We start from the raw sequence: 19963 nt of genomic DNA, 5'->3' as shown, positions 1-19963 counted from the left end.
ATGGACCAAAGTTATGGACTTATGAACAAAGTCCCACGCTAATCCATAGAGCAATAAAGTAGATATGTGCTAATATATTAATTAGAATAATGTGCAGCAATTTTGGCAAAGAGTAAACCTAAAACATATTTATGTTCATTAATTGTTTGGTCGGATTCCAGAAATCTGAGGATAGGTCATCACCCACTGACAGCTGGTAACCGTGAATCTGATAAGTGGTTAGGAAAAAAGATGGATGGGTTTGAATGTTTTTCATGACAAGCTCAATGAAAAACCTTCATTGACTCCATGAGACGTCAGCTGAATTACGTCAGGTCTGACTTCTTCTTGGTCTGTCTGGAAAATATTTGTTCGTTTCGTAATATTTACAAAGGTTGAGTGAGTGGATTTCAAAATGTTCAAACATGGCCCAGAAGAGCAGACCATGTGATGATTTTATCCGAGTTACTAGTCAGCCAGTGGTTCCCTCTTCATGAAATCAACAGGTCACATAATTCTGCATGTCAGGAGGAAGCATTAGCCAGCACGCAGTATCATTTTATTACATCAGTCAACAAGGTGACAGCTGGATCCTCCTCATTGTGACAGAAAATATCCAATTTTTTCAAGAATTTGAATGTTGTATAAATGGCGCGCGCACACACACACACACACACACACACACACACACACACACACACACACACACACACACACACACACACACACACACACACACACACACACACACACACACGACTGATTCTGAATTTCATCACAGATGACAGAGTTAACAATTGAAATACACAACAGAGCGACTTAAAGTTTTCTGAGGTGACACAAATTAGAAACGCGGCGCATGATCGGCATAATGTGAACAATATTCTCATAAAATATCATTTTGACTGGCAGCTAAATTCAAGTTTTGCCCATGAAGTGGACTCGACTACAGAACAGCGCTGAACTAAAACGAATGTACTGAAACATTCGGCAGACAAGAAGCGAGACAGAAAGACAAAGAAAGAAAAAGGTGGAACATCACATGCTTTTGTTGAGTCCACTTCAGTGTGTTTGAGAAACAAGACAAACATTTCCTCCTGAAATCACTTCCGTAACCTCGTAAACATTGGCACTTTCTCTGTTGGCACTAACTGGAAGACAAACTTGTTTCTCTGAGGAACCAGAACAAAGTTGAGACCTGTTCCTGTCACTGGCTTTTCAGTAGCAAATACACAATGAAAGCACATGCATCAAAATGTCAAATGTAAACAAAATTAAAACAAAAAGTCTTGATCTTTCTTTAGTACTCATTATTATATCTGCTCTAGGCTTTTGAAAAAAATAACAATGCTCAACTTTGATCTTCTGTGTGATGACACGACTAGACAAAAGGTTTTTCTGTTACTTCTACTGAACGTGTGCATGAATCCAGGTGATGGTGACATCTGTAGAGGTGCTACAGACAGGAAAACTGAGGAGGAGTGAAGCTGTTACAAAGGGTCAGGCCACCACATTAATGGAGCTACAGAACAAAAACAAGCATCGTGTCATCGAGTCTTCTTCTCTAATTAAACCCAGAGATCTTTTCCGGGAGGAAGACTGGAACTTTATGCTACTTTCATAAAACGTGGCTGGAAATATAACTACAAATCTAGTTTTCTGGATAGTTCCCATTTACCTGACTTGGCACTCAATAATACAGACATGTATGCCTCCATCACAATCGCTTATTAGTCCAATTTGAAATAGCTGAAAAGTACAGATGCTTGGGTAATTTAAAATGTCATGTTGACACAGTTTGTCTTGTACCTGTTCTGCTCATTCAAAATTCACACTGGCCATTGATGCAGCCGCCCAGCTCATACTCCGTCTGAAAGCTGTATTAGAGCCTCTCCTGATTGGTTTGAACACAGGTAGGCGGGGCTTTAGTGCTCACAGCCACACCTGTGTGACTGAAATGATATGTAGGAAAAAAGTAGAAAAAAAAGTGTGTTTGGAGTAGTCTGACGTCAGAGCTTTAGGCTCAATATTTGAACCCATGTTTAACACGAGCATCCATCAATGTAAGAGTATATACATGACAGGAAATAAGGAGAAGCCTTAAAGGCCCCTTGCATGAAGTAAAGCTGTGTCTTCATGAGTTATAAATGGCTTGAAACTTAACCAATAACCCCAGATGTTTTTCCCCTTTCAGCCTGACATATTCTATGAATATGCTTACAGTATACAGCATATAGTATATGAAGAATGCCATTTTTTCAGAACTGGGATTTTCCTACTTAATAAAAAAATCTATTTCAAATTTAAACTGTAGTGTAGTGCAATATTATTTTGTTTGACTGTTAGATCAGCAACACTGGAGGCAATAACTTTTTGCCCCAATTACACTCTTCCATATCTGCACGACAAAAAACGAGAGACTGCAAATGAAAGCTAAACAACCGGCATGTCAGAGTTCCAAAATCATGAATAACAGGGCCGCCAATGTGTGTAAAACGTTGTCTTATATACCCCAAAAGGTTGATTCTGTTCATCTGGACGTAGCGATTTCAGTGGGAGAAACGTTTCGTCACTCATCAAAGTGACTTCTTCTGCCTTAAATATTTATTTTTATTATTTAAGTTCACCCCATGTGAGTTTTATCTCCTTTATATTTATTCTACCCTTGAGACAAAAAGCAGTGGTACTTCAGATCTATTTCTGTTTATGGAGGAAAAAATTAGAGTGCCTTTAAGGTGGCGGCGTGTACCTTGTAACGGGTCACAATGCTCCAAAGAATCTCAGTAGATAAGGTGGAGACTTAATGGGTGGTAGTGGTGATAGTGAACAAGGTGATGAACACGTGATATAAAAAAAACCACTCCCCCAGTATACATCAGCAGGTGGTGGAGGAGACACCAGCTCTCCTCACTGTCTCAGGCTTAAATAACCAGGAAGTGTGCAAAGAGTCAGCAGGTCGATGAGTGCTTGACTTGCAGTTTAACATGCTGTGAATCCGGAGCCTCGGGAAACATGTTAAAGCCTGGAGTCCTTCATTGTGAATGCTGACAGCCAAACCAGAGCTGAGGTCCACAGAGTTACTCCATGATGTTCCTGTTGTAGTCATAGGACAGCCGTCGCTTAGCAGCGGCATGTTGAGCATGCTGATTGGCTGAGGGGAGGCCAGGGGAGAGGCGGCAGTTTGCTGTCGAGGAAGCAGGTCTGCTTTCCTGCAAAGATGAAAACTAAAATCAGCAACACAGCTGACTACAGCGTAGTTTATCAACTAGCCAGAGAGAAGGTTACAACAAATATGAACAAATGATAAAATCAAATCCATAATTATAGAATTATTGACTTGTCGTAGGCTCAAAGCCCACAGTGCCATTAGCTCTGATTAGGATGACACAGCAGATGTGAGCGTGGTTTCCCTGCGGATCTTACAATGAAGACCAATTATCAGAACTGTGAGGTGTGAGCCCAGACGAGGAGGGGGAGCACTGACAACCTTGTAGAAAAAACACCTCACACTCCCCTCTCTCTTTCAGGACGCCTGATCTGTAAATAAACTGAGATTTCTAATGTGAGAGTTGAACTCCTTATAACAAAACTTCCATTTGGATCTGCAAACGCACACATAAACACACAAATCTGGAAAACATCAACATCACCGGATCGTACCCAGAATTCTGCTGGTGCAAGTGTCCTCAGCTATGCTGCCACCTGCTACTTTTCCCTTTGTTATCTTGAATCTATTGTTTGAGTCTGTCCTTTTTCCTTGTCAGATTGTCCCTCATGGCCGTGCATCTCCTTGTTCTGTGTCTCCTTGAAGCTTGCTAGTATTTGAATTCTTTGCTCTTGCTTTAGATTTTGTATTAATATGAATATTCAGTTTTAAAACTGTTTTTTTTTAAGTTCATTCCTGTTTCCAGTTGTTCTGAGTTTGCGTCCACAACCTGCTTGTCACATAGCCATCATATAACACACGATATCTATGGCGGTGAGTTACAGTCAGTGATTACACTGCTATGTTGTCAGTTTAAAATGTAGTAATACCTATAATGAGCATGAACCATTAGCAGTAGTTCAGGCAGACCGTAAAGTCGAGCTCTGTCACAAGATCAGCTGATATTGATAAAAGCTCCAATCAGCTGATGGTTCAGCTGATCCTCTTACGGGCAAGAAATACATGCTGTGGATCTGCAGCCTGATTTGCAACCCAACCACAGCTTTTTTCAGAGCCATACCACCAAATATAGATTACTCCAGATAAAAACCCATTATTTGACTCTAGCTGTCCTGGCTCCACATCAATCATCCAGTTCTAATAAGTCTGTAGAGATTATATAAAGCATTTCGACACAGTTCCTCTAAAGCAAGCTACAAATGTTACTTTAAAAGGCATCAGATCTTTTTGGATCAAACAAAACACAGCTGTTACAGAAAGAGGCCACCTACCAAACCCCTTTCCTGAGTAAAGCACTGTCAGCTATATTTACTGCAATATACAACTTACAAAAAGCAATTAATCAAATTGAAATTGAACATATTTGTTCACATTGGCAGCTTTGATTGGTAGTGAGGAGGATTACAAAATTTGTGAGCAAGGGAAGTTATCTGAAAAATATGGAAAAAGACATTCCTGTGCCAAACAGAGCCATCTATCAGGAAAATCTAGGTAACGCTAACAAGGGAGCCGAAGAGACAGCAAACATCCCCTCTGACAGAAACGTGGCCTACTTCAAAAGAGCACTCGATCTGAACCAGAGGCAGCGAGACTGCTGAAGGTACTGCGTTAGGTCCAGATGCTGCAAAAGTGCCTGCAATCAAAAGACATACTGACAACATTTCAGACTATTTTCTGCAGAAATAAACAAAATAAAAGTTCACCTTCAAATTTTGGCTTGCACTAAACACCCGACAGCTGAAACACCACCCTACTTCATCCTGTCCTCCACTGTTGTCGCCTGCGTAAACAATATCACTTTGACCTTCAGTGAACATTTGATTTGTGCATGCTTTATCATTGCTGCACAGCCAGTACGACACATGTAAACATCTATTGTCTGATAAACTGTAGGCCCCCATGTCAGCGCTGCACGTTTGCACATCTGGATATAACCCAGATTTCAAATATACTACCTCAAGTCCCGTCTCTTTTCAGCCGAGGGCATCTTTAACCTTAAACAGCAACACTTTGCTTCTCCTTTTTTTGGTCATTCCTTCCAATTACCTTAAATCTCCACACCTCTTTTGTTTGTTTTCTCAATGTGTCTAACAATATTCCTCTATTATAGCCCATCCCGGTGGTAATTTCTTGTAGCTTGTATCAATAACCTTGGCTATTTTGTTAATCTGCAGAGGTTTTAGCTTTTGTAGTTCCTAGCTTAGCATAATTTTATCGTACCAGTCTCAATTTGATTTTTTTTTAAATCAGTTACCTTTCTTTAAAAATTCAAAACATCATAAACGTTATCACATAGAACTATTCTCAGTCTTCTATCTTTATGTCTGAATTGTTAATTAGAAAGGTTACTGAAGACTTTATAATTTAATAATTGCTCGATTAGAAAATAACACCCCAGTCAAATGATAATGAAAACCAAAAAGTGGTATTTTCACACCACATTCAGTAGCAAAGTAACTAAACAGCAATAACTTATATTTGAATTTATGTAGAGTGAAAGATGCAGCATTGTGGAAAAATTAACGACAAAAACTATAATTGAGTAAAATAAGACCTTTGTGATGAGATGATTTATCTGCTGCTGCAAATTGGCCCTCTGCTGTAACCCAGTTTAAAATATAACGAAGCAGGGACAAGTGAAAAAAGAAGCATAGATAAAATGATCATTAAATTCACATTTCATGCACTGTGATAATGTTGATTGCTGCTTCTGGCCTGTAGCAAGCAGTCACACAGTGGACGGGTAAACCCCACACTTGCATATTTTGAAGGTGCCTTGTAGCTTTCTGATGTGACTCGGTTCAGCAGCGCGCCCGGGGCTGTTCGTGTACTGAGCGTTCTGCATAAAACAGCAGTCGCATCATTTGAATGAGGCTGCAGGTTTCAAGGCTATCGGTCAAACAGCACTATCAGTTCGTGTTACATGTTAAGGCTGTGTTGACGAATTCAATTTAACAACCGCGAAGCTTCACAAATTGAAAGTGAACACTAAGTGCTCTGTGCTAATTCCCCTGCAGCAAATTATGAGTAAAGAGACGGAACATTTGCTGTAAAATTTGATTTCTTAAGTGTTTTCTATCAGATTGTGAACACTGAAACATGTCCGCAGCGAGCGATTAAGACGCACTCGTCTCCAAAGCTGCTGGGCTCGCATTTCCATGTGCATGGTGTCGGTCTTTACTCACAGTGTGCGGCTGCTCCAGGTGTAAAGTCTTCAGCAGCAGGTTACGAGACACGCCGTTGGCTCTCTTATATCTCTGGCCGATCATTTTGTTCAAGTCATGGAAACTGTCCAACAGCCTAAAGGTTCAAAGACACAGACACACGATTTCATGCACAAGAAGAACATTTGTTTTAAATGATTGCTTTTCAAAGATTCAAGATCAAGATTCTGTATAGGAGTCAAAAGCTCAGGGGTCACAAGCCTGGATAAAGAGGAGGGTATGTGGTGTAAAACTTCTACACAATCCAATATGGATGCAATCTGCTGTGGCGAACCTTTGGGATAGAAGTACGTTTCTTTCTCTGTCCTATGTGACAGTGTGGTCAGCATGGTCATCTTTGTTTGTGACCACAGAAGGTGGTTTTACGACCACTAGAATAGTTCCCAGGTTTTTTCAAGGGTAGCTGCACAGGCAGAGAGCACCCTCACCAACCCAGTCATTTTGTTCTGTAAGCATATCTGAAATTCAAGGGTTGCTCCTATTAGGCTGTCCAGGGGTACAAATTCTAACAGTTCCTTGAAATGTAGTTGCACTTCACACAGTCACCACTAGGTGGCCACATTTTCTTTCAACTTGTCAACGTATAGTGTTTTATCTCGTAAAACCACCGACACCATAAAAGAACATCAAATTATGCATTTTGTATTCATTCCTGTTTGACTCGAGTAAAATGACACAAATGATTTAGAGAAATTCAGTGTTGGAGGGACAAGGAGGTAATTTTGTGAATAATTCCATTAAAAAAGGACTTGTATGTATAATGATATTTTTTTTTAAATGAACCCCATACAGATTGTTTAAAATGAAAGTTTCCCTGAATGATAGTTTTTGGTAATTGTTACAAGTATTTTCTTTAAAAACAAGTATGAATATTTAAGAAAAAGAGTCAACATTATGTAAGGAAAACACAGTATTTCTGTTAAAATGGTGAATTTATGGAATAGTTTTATGAAGAAGAAAAAGTTCAATATTTATGAGAAAGATCTAAAAAGATCTTGTTGTTCTCTTTTATCAAATCAATTTGGAGTTTGGTGAAGGATGACAATCTGTCAAAATACAATCATAAAAATTTGCAGGAGTAAAACTGAGTCTGATGATTTTGGGGGTCTGATCCATTCAGTACAGAGTACTTATGCAACAATATAGAAATCAAAACAGAATTTATGACTGGTTTCATTAGCCCTGAATCACAGCCTACTTTATCATCCTTCTAGACACTAGTGGGAAACATCCCATCTAATCTCTTCTGCTTATCCTTGTGGGAAATGGTGGGAAACACACGTTACTAAATTAAACTTGTGCTGTCTTTGGTGAAAGCTGAAACTAATGATTGAAACCAGGAAAGTGTTTACTGATGGCATGGATAAAGAGAGCTGAAGAATGTACATTGAAGGTACTTGTGCACCGACTTCACTCAGGTTCTTAGGTTTATTCCCATCCATCTTTTATCTAGAGTCATCGATACACATGATGGCCTTCGTCAGCACGGTTCACCTACCCCTGGTCGTGGCTTGCTCCGCCTCTGAGGAGCTGGCTCAGTGTGGGAACAGTACTGAGGTCACAGGAGTCACTTGAGGATGAACCAGTAAATGAGGGGAAGGCTTCAGCAAAGACAGCCGCCTGCAGTAAATACAGAGAGAGCTCATCAAATACAGCTTGAGAGCTCAGCACACCGCAAGAAAACAGTCAAAACACAAGCATCAAAAACACATTTGCAGCATTTAGGAAAAAAATATGCATTTATGGTTCATTACATGAAAAGTTAATACTTTATTTTCATAAAGGTCTCCTTGTGGCACCACAGGCACATGAACCAACTTATTTAAAAACAGCCAGTCTCCTCTCACTCTGCTTCACTGCAGTTTTGGGCAGGGCTCATTTTTCATCTGCATCTTTGCACTGTGCTTAATGTCCACTGGGAGACTCTCCCCGCAGTGCTGACTTCTTATTTTTAAATTTTATTTTTAAGGAGAAAAAAAAAAAGAAGCTGGGGTAATGTGAGTTATAACGCTGGAGAAAATACTGATTAATTTTTACTCATAAAACTTAGTCACTCCTCCTGCAGGGTTACATCAGGGTGAGCCGTGTTTCCATGGTAATGGCACAGCCAACTGAGAAAAAGGGGGAAATTTTAGGTACAGACATATACACTTTCAACTGGATAAAAATTAGTGACCCACACAGATAACACTAAAATCACCCCATCTCTCACCAAAAAACAAATCCTGCATGAACAGAGATTTGGACGTGAAACTAAACTCCTTCTCTAAGTTATAGCCAAGATACAATACACACACGAAGGTTTTTGTACATTTCACCCAGGGCCAGCTATATCTACCAGACACTAAGAATAGCAGATGGAGCAAATAATGCATAGATTTAAACTTGAATAATTCTTTTCTACTGCATGATCCACAGGGGACTGAGTAACTACACAAATAACTCCCTGAATCCACCGAGCATCCCTGATCGATGGTACAGGAAGTGCAAACAGAGGTTAGAGTCACAGAGACAAACCACGCAAGACAGAAATTCAATGCTGTGACACAAATGAACCAATCCTGAGGAGTTTGTGGACTCAGTGAAGTGGATGTAATGGCCACTTTAGCTCTTACTGAACAAACAGAACCGTTTTTATAGCAGTTACTGAAGGACAACTGTACCAGGTTCTGATTGGCTGAGAGTCTGTCTCTCCTCTCCTCCACAGCACTGGCTGGCCACCACTGCTCCACAACGTCTCCACCTTCATCTGATGAATCCTGAGGGAAGGCTGTCCAGGTGTCGCCTGACTGGTGGAACGAGCTGTCCGTCTTGCCTGGCGTCCAGAGGGTCGACTCACTGGTGATAACATGCTTCCCAAGTGCTGTTATCAAACACACACACAGGCACATGCACATTAAGTCTTAGTACATACAGGGAGTGCAGAATTATTAGGCAAATGAGTATTTTGTCCACATCATCCTCTTCGTGCATGTTGTCTTACTCCAAGCTGTATAGGCTCGAAAGCCTACTACCAATTAAGCATATTAGGTGATGCGCATCTCTGTAATGAGAAGGGGTGTGGTCTAATGACATCAACACCCTATATCAGGTGAGCATAATTATTAGGCAACGTCCTTTCCTTTGGCAAAATGGGTCAAAAGAAGGACTTGACAGGCTCAGAAAAGTCAAAAATAGTGAGATATCTTGCAGAGGGATGCAGCAGTCTCAAAATTGCAAAGCTTCTGAAGCGTGATCATCGAACAATCAAGCGTTTCATTCAAAATAGTCAACAGGGTCGCAAGAAGCGTGTGGAAAAACCAAGGCACAAAATAACTGCCCATGAACTGAGAAAAGTCAAGCGTGCAGCTGCCAAGATGCCACTTGCCACCAGTTTGGCCATATTTCAGAGCTGCAACATCACTGGAGTGCCCAAAAGCACAAGGTGTGCAATACTCAGAGACATGGCCAAGGTAAGAAAGGCTGAAAGACGACCACCACTGAACAAGACACACAAGCTGAAACGTCAAGACTGGGCCAAGAAATATCTCACGACTAATTTTTTTAAGGTTTTATGGACTGATGAAATGAGAGTGAGTCTTGATGGGCCAGATGGATGGGCCCGTGGCTGGATTGGTAAAGGGCAGAGAGCTCCAGTCCGACTCAGACGCCAGCAAGGTGGAGGTGGAGTACTGGTTTGGGCTGGTATCATCAAAGATGAGCTTGTGGGGCCTTTTCGGGTTGAGGATGGAGTCAAGCTCAACTCCCAGTCCTACTACCAGTTTCTGGAAGACACCTTCTTCAAGCAGTGGTACAGGAAGAAGTCTGCATCCTTCAAGAAAAACATGATTTTCATGCAGGACAATGCTCCATCACACGCGTCCAAGTACTCCACAGCGTGGCTGGCAAGAAAGGGTATAAAAGAAGAAAAACTAATGACATGGCCTCCTTGTTCACCTGATCTGAACCCCATTGAGAACCTGTGGTCCATCATCAAATGTGAGATTTACAAGGAGGGAAAACAGTACACCTCTCTGAACAGTGTCTGGGAGGCTGTGGTTGCTGCTGCACGCAATGTTGATGGTGAACAGATCAAAACACTGACAGAATCCATGGATGGCAGGCTTTTGAGTGTCCTTGCAAAGAAAGGTGGCTATATTGGTCGCTGATTTGTTTTTGTTTTGTTTTTGAATGTCAGAAATGTATATTTGTGAATGTGGAGATGTTATATTGGTGTCACTGGTAAAAATAAATAATTGAAATGGGTATATATTTGTTTTTTGTTAAGTTGCCTAATAATTATGCACAGTAATAGTCACCTGCACACACAGATATCCCCCTAAAATAGCTAAAACTAAAAACAAACTAAAAACTACTTCCAAAAACATTCAGCTTTGATATTAATGAGTTTTCTGGGTTCATTGAGAACATGGTTGTTGTTCAATAATAACATTATTCCTCAAAAATACAACTTGCCTAATAATTCTGCACTCCCTGTAGTATGTGCTTTCGATGCTCTTAAAGGACAATAATGGGCATTAACCCTGTATTATAATACAGCAACAGCAGCATTGGTGCTAAAGGTGACAATAATTACTAGGACGGCTTCCAAACGGGGCCAGTTTATCCAAATGAATGAAGAATCCCAATAACTGTTTTGTACAAATGTCCACAATCGTTTTTAAATGCTGGAAAATTAAATTAAATTCTACAGACCCTACAACACATCCAACTAATAATTTAAGAAATCTCTGTCTGATCTTTGCATATCTTCACTAACTGTTTATTCAGTCTACTTAAACCTTGACAAGTTTCTAAGATGCTTTAGATGGTTTCAATTCATGGAGTCTTACTGTTGCAGACTAAGCCGTTCCTGTCGTCCTCACGTGCTCTGTGCAGATGGATGCAGCTAACCTATAAAATAGACCTGATGCTTTTTAAAGGGAGGTACAGTATTTTTCATGCGACACCTGGAACAGACTTTAGTCTTCTGTGACCAAGAACTGGAAAAGCAGTTCAGAAGATGGATGGACAGACAATATGTGCATCCAAAATACTGTTGACCAGTCCTGTCCTGTCCAGTGCTGCCCCTCCCTTCCACTGGAGGGTTCTTCCTGTTAAAAGGGAGTTTTTCCTTCCCACTGTTTCCCAGTTCTTGTTAATAGGAGGTCGTCTGATTGATGGGGAGTTCCTTTTTCCACCGAATGTAACATCCAAAGCAAACTTTGTTTTTCTTGCATGTGATGCATTTAGGGGACACCTGTAAATCTTGGTTACGGAGGCACCATGCTAATATTTTAAATTATTATTAGATGTGCCAGAATTAAAACCCACAGTTTTAGTAGCTCTTCAGCTTTCTATTTGTCAGCAGCACAGCAAGACAACTTGCATTTATTATTCTGTTAATCACCTTGTCGTATCATTGTGTTGTCTATGGCTGTGACTGCTTCCTGCTGTTGCTTAAAAAGTTGCCTGCTGTACCAGACTCTGCGGGACTCTTTGAGTTTGTATGTTGGACTTTAATCTCACCGCGACATCTCACTGCGTGGAAACATTTCAGCGAATATTTGTATCTCTCTTCGATCCCTGCTGCTTTGACACATCTACACGTCGCTCTCCATTGCTCGGTGTATTTATCCGACGATGTATCTATCAGACACTTGTCTGTGAGACTGTTTCCTTTTCACCCGTTGCCCAATAACCTGAGGCTAACAGGAGAGCTCACTGGCCTGTTTGCTTCCTCCCCCTCTCTTAGCTCGACTCTGAATGATTAATACCGTGTAGTGAGACGGGGAGATCAGTTAGGAATCCAGGTCAGGACAAACTACAGTCTTATTTCCACTGTGCTGGTAAGTGATGCCTACCAAGGCAAGAAAGAACTCTGCATATTTATCACAAGATTAAAAGTACTACTGGTCAACAACTTATTTACGTCATCTAAGTTACAGCATGTGTTTTAGCTGTATGATTATCAGGCTGCCTTACTTTAACTCTTTACCCCCATTTCAGGCCTGTTTACAGAACAAATTGACTAAGTTTGCATCACATGTTAGTGAGGGTGGTCGCTGCCTTTGCAGGTACCCTTCAAACGGCATCTTTATTGATATACACTGAGGGATCAAATGTATCATTATGGAGGAATGAGTTAAAACAATCTGTTCCGGAACACACTTCCAATCAAATGTTTTTCCATGTTTTTTCTGCCTCTCACTACTTTTATTTCAAGCTATTTTTTTCAACCTTGTTGTTATATTCAGTGTAGATTTATAATATGTATTTTCCCAGATTTCACACAGGCACAGCCAGACCTCTGTTTGCAAATGCTATGAAAGGTGTTTGTTACACTCATTCTTGTCTGTTGAAGTTTCTGTCTCCATCTTAGTACTGTAGCTATTTATTAAAAGACTTTTGGGTCATGGTGAACTACTTCACTTTATCCACTGTGTGAAACAAGTAGATTTATCTCCTCCTCCTTTTAAGCCAGCATTTTCCTGATTGGCTGGCCCTCATTGAGATGCTTAAACAGAATGTGGGTGGGGCTTCAGTGCCTGAGATTGCCTTATTAGGGATGCCCATCATAAGTGACATCATACAGAGCCACAGATAGAAAAAAACAACTTCAGCCATGTTTAATATGAACATTTGCTACTGTAACTCACATGTTTATTGAAAGCCCATTTTAATTACTAATAATTAAAACCAAAATAAACTAAAAGGCCAGATAAGTGTGAAAATATGCATAAGTAATGTGGGTGAAGCAAGCCTTTAGGTTTTATAGCTGGTCCTTTAATTTTTGCCCTTTTACATACATCAGTCCCTCTGATGATAAATGTTAAGACTGATAAGCCATCAGCAACATGTTAAAATAAACTTTTCAGTAGAACAGACTGAGACATAATTATGCACCAACCTCAGCACAGCCTCATTTAGCCCCCCTGTGGAAACTGGGCTTAACATGATTTAGGTGATTAGCTAAACGGAGCAGAATGAGGGATCATTACGACTGATTAACACCGGCTGTGAGAGAAAAACAACGAGGCGCAAGGAGTAAAAGATCTGACATACCTGCGCGTGTCTGCTTCAAGAGTGTAGCAGATAAGAGCCATCATACTGTCAGACTACTAATTAAATTCATTTATTTATGATTCAGGTACTAGCACTGCTTTATTTTGTTCATCATACAGTTCTTTAAAAAATCCAATAAAAATATTTTCTTCTCAATTACCTTCTTGCACTGAATGATGGTGTCCAATATTTTTTAATTCCGCGTACCCAGGAAGCTTTGAGATGGGTTTGTTAGCAGGATTAGTCGAAAAGAATCAGGTAGATTTGTAGGAAAAGTTGTACCAAAGATAAGGAAGGGCCCAACTGCTTTTTGGAGTTGATCTCAGTCCAGTGTTTTTATTTTATTTTTTTGAATGGATCTTTTGAGGGCGACAATATTAAAAACCTGCAAAATATCTTGATGTTCTCTATAAAACACTAACTTAGATCCAGATAATTAGATCTCAATTCTTGAGGAGGGAGTTAACAAACAGTAAAAATTAAGTCTGCAGTATTTAAATAGTACATAGTAATGCAGTTTAAGTAAGGACTTCCAGCTGCTTTATCCCCGCAAACACATCTTCATAAAATAGAAACTATAACAGCAGCAGGATTTTGGAAAGATAAAAGTAAATACCCACTTGTGCATAACTACTTGTGCGCTTCTTGAAAACAGATTGTGTACACTTGCATTCCTCAAAGTGTACAAAAGGTTAAAAATGCACTAATTCTCTGAGGGAGTCGTTGCCATTCACTCTTTGTTTCCCCAACACAACACAAAGAGTGTTAAAGAGTCTAAATCTGCACATTTCTGACTTTTTTCTGAAAATCTCTGAAGCCTTTCTGTGTCAGCCTTGTTGTCCAGGACCAACAGATCCAAGCCTACAGCACACAGAAAGGCAAATTTACCAAAGATCCCAAAGGAGTGAAAGAGATACTAAAATGAGAGGAAAGCCTGGCTCGTAAACACAGAAAGGGACAGAGAATGAACAACCACGAGACTCACCAACACTCTCTCTGCTCCCACAAGGCACTGAGGCAGACATGGTGAACTCCTCGCTCCAGGCTGGCTCTCCCTCCGCCTGCATGAACACTCCAAACTCATCTTCCTCCTCCTCCTTCCTCCCTTCGTCAGTGGCCACGGTGGAGCCACTCTCCACCTCACCCTGCTCCTCCAGCTCTCTTCTCTTCCCTTCTTGGCCTCCTTCTCTGTCTCCTGCTGTTGCACTGACTGCCTCCGCCTCCTCCTCCCTCTCCTGACAGGGCAGGCCGGTTGCCATGGATCCCAGGGTGGGCAGGGAAGGGGCAGGATTAGCCTGGGAGAGCGCAGGGGAGGTGGGGAGATTGGTGCAGGCAGTGTTAGTGATGTTAGTCTCTCCACTTGGTTCAACAGGGGCATTGCTTGTTTGTGCACAGGTGTATCCATCCTCCTCCTCCCACTTCCTGTGTTCATCTTCAACCTCCTGTAACCTCCAGTCTTCCTCTGAAGCACGGTTTATCTCTGTCCCTTCATAACTATCTTTGAGTGTGACTTCTCCTTTACATTCATCCGACTTCCGAATTTCCCCAGCTCCGTCTCCATGTTCAGGATTGAGGCTCTCTTCTAAATTTCCTTCTTCTGACTCCAGCTCATCTTTCGTCCCACATTTGCTGCTCTTGTCTGCCACAATCCTCTCGCCTGACTCAGAGATGGAATGATCTCCATCTGTGAGGGGTGAAGGTAACACTTCCTCCTCATTTTTAAACACAGATTGAGGTTTATTATGCAATACCTCATTCACAGTGGTTTTCTCATTGGCCTGTTCTTCTACCTCAGAGTTTTCTTCCTCTTGCTGATACCCCTCAACGTGATTCTCCTGCTCAGCCTGAACCCAACAAGTTTCACGGTCAGCACTGCAGACACTGCCCTCTATGGGTGCGGCTGACTTGTTAAAAGTGAGGGAGACTGCAGTGCTGCTGGAGGCAGGCGTAAAGACTGCACACCAGCTGGAGAATTCATCAAGAGCCTCGCTGATGTTCTCCTTTTCATCTTTAACATCTGCACACTCAGCCCTTTTCTCTGATTCTTCACCTGCTTCATCGAGATCAGAAAATCCGTTTACATTAGCCCCTTCTTCTTCTTCACGGGGACATTCACTTGGTTTTCTCTCAGTAACACTGTTCTTATGTCTTAAATTATCAGTCAACCCAGAATGTCCATGGGTGACGATATTTCCTTCAGTGTATCTGTCCCCTTGTTCCTCTGAATAGCCATCCTTGCTCTGAGAAGCTTGTGTCTTCTGCCCCTCGCTGCTCTCAGTTTCTCTTGTTTCTCCCACATCGCAGCTGTCGTGGGAGTCACTGTAAGAACGGGTAGATTCTAGGTCAGGGTTTAGTTCAGTCAAAACAGAGCTGGAAGACTCTAACTTGCCGAGGCCTCCCTTATCCTCCTCTTCATTCTTTTGCCTTTCCTTCCTCATTCCCGTCACCTCACTGTTCAGCCTGTTTGGGATGCCTCCCTCGTGTCCATCCTGGCTTTTCCTCCTCTGTGCTCTCCTTCCACACTGGACGCAGGATTTAGGAGAAACGCTGTGGCTGCATCTGGCTCGCCGGCTGTCCTGCTGTGGGGTGGGAAACTGTTTACAGTCCAGGCCTCCTTTGTCTTGCTCTTCCTGCCTTTCTTCCACAGCGATTTCACCAGCAGGAACTTCCCTGCTCCTCTGCTGCCTCTCTCTGCTCACGCCTGTTTTCTCCCGGCACGCTGCATTGCCAGACTTCCTCCATCTCCGCCCCGATCGCACCCTAACCCGGTTTGCTCCAGTCTGTGCCGGTGGAGTTGGCCCAGCTGGAGTGTCTCTGCGTCCTCCTCCTACTCCAGTCTTTCCTCTCAGCCATCCTCCGACCACACTGGATGCTGCACTGGTTGTCACTCCAGAGTTGGGCTTAGCTGCTGAATACAAACAGCTTCCTTTCTCAGTCCGGAGGAACAAACACTGAGTCTGAGTCTTCCCGCTGCCCTCTGAGGTCTTCAGAGTGGCAACTGTTACCAAAGCTCCGATTCCAGCCTGCCTACTGTCCACCCCGAGCGGAAGCCCATATCCCATGCGACTCCACTCGCCACTCAGGCAAACATCTGCAGGCCTGGGGCAGGACGCTGAACTTCCTCGACCTGCAGGAGGAGCTGTGGGTGCTTGTCCTCCCAGCAGATTAGCAGTCTTGTGGCGATTCCTGGAACACAGGGCCCAGGCTCGGAGACCCCGAATGAGCGGCAGATCGGCCAGTCCCAGCTCCAGTCGGCTGGGGAAGGGCAGAGAGGCTCTGGAGCATTTCTGGAGCATCTCCCGGCTAGAGCCTGACATGCTCAGGCACGGGTAGTTGTTGTTGTTATTCTGCTGGAGCATAGTGCTTGTTGTGGGCCTCATCTAGGTTTTATTGGTTGGTTTTTGCTTATCCTTTATTAAAATGCAGCCTGTCGGCTCAAGTTCAATTCTCATTTGTGAGAGGGAGCGCTGCCACAATCAAGAATCTATTCTTGATTCACAGCCTGACAGCTCAAAGGTAAAAAGATCATCATTTAGAAAAACATCACTGGGCACTATGAAACAGCTAAAACAAATTTCTCACTGATTAATTCTGACAGTGGTACCGAAGACGATGTTTCCTAACATGGCCGGAGGGAGATGAATCTCCTTGTAATCTCATATTTTAGCAGATTATTCTGACTGCATCTGAAGACAGAATCAGTTGTTTTTCTGACGGGCGACCTGCCACTGTTTGCATCTATAACTCCTCAACTTAGAAAGTCTCCTGATGAAGAAGAGAAACATGCAGGTGTGATGTCCAGCTGTCAGTGCTGATGAGAGCAAGGGAAATGAGAAGTTTGTTTTCTTCCAGGCTGACGCTCAGTGACGCTGTCTCCAGAGCTTCGCCGCCCTCCCCGTTCACTGTCCTCTCCTCACTGAGGACTGACTCAGCTGTCACAGAGCACCCTGCAGGGGAATGGGTAAAATAAATAAAACAAACATGGAAATTAAAGACTCATAGTGCAGACTTATTATAAGGTAGTGTGATATGATTAAAGAGCAAGGATCCCGCCAAGAGGAGGCCCAATCCAGCAAATAAATAAAAAGCTTAAATATTAAAATTATTTAATGCTGACTTCACTTTGGTTTGGCTCAATGGGTTGCAGCTGTAAGTCAGTGTGGGAGGTGTGAGTCTGTCAGAGGTCATGCATTTGAATCCAAAGTGACTTCTTTTCCCACTACTCCGACCCAAACAGGCTCTTTTATATATATGAAAATGGGAACTGACACCATTTGCATTGTGGTGAGAATTAGATTAGTTGTTGCATCAGCCACACACAATCATCCAGTAGACTAAAAACGAAACACAGGTGGCCATAAACCCATAAATCCACTTCTCCTGCCCACACAGCTTAAAGGATTTACCCGAAGAGCATCAATAACCCGCCACATAAGCGACGAAAATAGGTTTGAGCCACGTATGTCATACTTAGCCTACTCCTATCAGCACCACTGTGATGAAGATGAGCCACGTCAAACCACACAGTGTACCAGCACTACCTGTGTTCCCAGCCAGCATGTCCTGAGAGGGATGCCCACAGCCGAGTGCTCATTGTTTCTTACCTTTTTCGAAGCCCCGGGGTCTCAGGTCCAGGCTCTGGATTAAGTGTCCTTTACTTAATGCCCCTCTGCTTCCTTATTGTTTACAGACGAAGCCTATTCCCCCTCCTCTCGGGCTCTGGAGCATCCTAAAGTGGAATCAGCGCCGCCTCATCTTTCTACTCGGCCTGCACCACAAACGTTACAAATCGCTCGAACATCCATTCAGTCCTGTCCCATCGTTTAAATCAGAGCACAGCCTCTTTTTTTTCGCTCTCTTCTCCCGACTCGTTCAGCCATTGCGCATCATCTCATCCGCCGCGGCTCGGCATCGTGCGCCGCCGCATCTTACCGCAGTAGCCTCCGGTGTGCACAGCGAGCAGGATGACGAAGAGCTAATTTGACTTACAGCCCACTCACTGATAGGAGGCGTGATTCGTGCCACACAGAGCAGGGAGAGGTGAGGCGAGCGGAAGTGTATGGAGGGTTCGTGATGCCACACTTAGGGAGAAAGAACACACTGGTCTAAAATAGAACAAACAGAATCTATTTGTTTGCTACTGGGAGCTTCAGACCTAGATCTAGAATTTAACACAATATTTATCATATGTACGTTGATTTCTGACATTTTCAGAGGTGAATATAACATGTAATAAAAACACAGTGTCTGGAATTTTAACCATTCCCCATTAAAATAGTTTAAATGTGTTTATTCTGAAAAAACAACCAAACAAAATGGGACATTTTAGACGAAATGTGTTTTTTAAGTACAAGTGAAAGAATCCCAGTAGCAAAATTATTATTGACTGGTGAGTTAATTAATATAACTATTAGAAAAAGTAACAAATCACAGAAAAATATGGCTACTTTTGCTTTTTCTGGGCACACTCCCGGTTTCTCTGATGTATTCCTGAGATATGACAAGCAGCTTTCTCTGAAAATACTTAACAATAAAATTAGTTGATTTTTTTTCAGTGTGCAGCAGAAAAATATACACAAGAGAAACAGTTACGGAAAGTGAAAATGTCACCCACAGGTCACCTATGAAAGTATTTGTGTTCTCTCCATATTTCTATAAGCTTTTGAAATAAAGGAGTAAATATTCTGAAATTTTAGAGGTCATTTTTTATATTACTTGTTAGCTTAATTTGCCAAAATTACCAGTAGACTAGCCACAGGTGTCTGTGTTTACATAAGTCACTTGGTCTACAGTGCTACTGTTTATGTAATGGTTGAGTTTCATTGCATTAATAACTGTTTATTTTTCTACTCACTGTATTATCTACATTATCTATATTAGGACAGTGAGTTAGTCACCTATCAGGGAGCCAGTACCTGTGCTTGTTGTAGTAAAAGTGCAGACTAGATGCTACTTTCACCCATTGTTTATGATTTTACCATTTTTTTGTGTGTGACAGCATATTGGATATTAAGGTACAGTGTGGAGTATGTTTAAATTGTTATGACACCATCTAAGAGGCGCTGATTTTAGTTTCAGTGATTAAAATTCTAGTAATTTATGTTTCCATTGCTTAGCATTAGCATTTACCTTGCTAACCTCTTGCTAACGGAACTTGCAAGGATTCATCCAAATATGGTTAATTCCGGCTCCAAACAAATACAACAACAACAAAAACACCCTGGTATTAGCCAAAAGAAACTTTATTTTAAAAGGGATGAAATTATGAGATTTTAAAAATGCTGAAATTGTTCAGTGAACTGAAAACAGTAAGTTTGTAGCTGGTGATGCTGCACTTTCCCCTGTCTCTGCTTCATGGCATTGTTTACTCCTCATACAGCATTAGTGTAGCCTCACATACTCTCACCAGAGAGCCTACGTTTTCACAGCATCATCACAGCAGCAGATGAGTAGATTGGGAGACACACACAGACACACACACACATAGAAAGAAGACGTCATACATCCATGTGCACAATTTACTTTTTCCCTCCAAAGTCCTCCTCTCCAG

General features: G+C 42.0%; 1 protein-coding gene across 3 annotated transcripts; it reads right to left on the bottom strand.

The window, feature by feature from the left end:
- Positions 1-635: 635 nt before the first annotated feature.
- Positions 636-18359, bottom strand: LOC146654597 (uncharacterized). Of its 3 annotated transcripts, none has more exons than XM_085380398.1 (6): positions 18018-18359; positions 14399-17360; positions 9033-9232; positions 7868-7989; positions 6331-6445; positions 636-3188 (listed from the first exon to the last, which is right to left on the bottom strand). In XM_085380398.1, exons 2-6 carry the CDS (start codon positions 16791-16793, stop codon positions 3057-3059), a joined length of 2964 nt encoding a protein of 987 aa, XP_085236524.1. In that variant the 5' UTR covers positions 16794-17360; positions 18018-18359; the 3' UTR covers positions 636-3056. The 3 variants fall into 3 exon arrangements, with proteins under 3 accessions (XP_085236524.1, XP_085236525.1, XP_085236526.1); XM_085380399.1 differs by lacking the exon at positions 636-3188 and adding an exon at positions 4862-4925; XM_085380400.1 differs by lacking the exons at positions 636-3188; positions 6331-6445; positions 7868-7989; positions 9033-9232 and adding an exon at positions 14066-14274.
- Between the last annotated feature and the right edge of the window lie 1604 nt (positions 18360-19963).

This window comes from Rhamphochromis longiceps, linkage group LG14 (genome assembly GCF_057381845.1).
Source record: "Rhamphochromis longiceps isolate RC_006_pf linkage group LG14, R_longiceps_female_GT1.1, whole genome shotgun sequence".
In the NCBI taxonomy this organism is placed as follows: Eukaryota; Metazoa; Chordata; class Actinopteri; order Cichliformes; family Cichlidae; genus Rhamphochromis; species Rhamphochromis longiceps.
The sequence above is the reverse complement of the archived record's forward strand: the minus strand, read 5'-3'. Positions and strand labels throughout refer to the sequence as shown.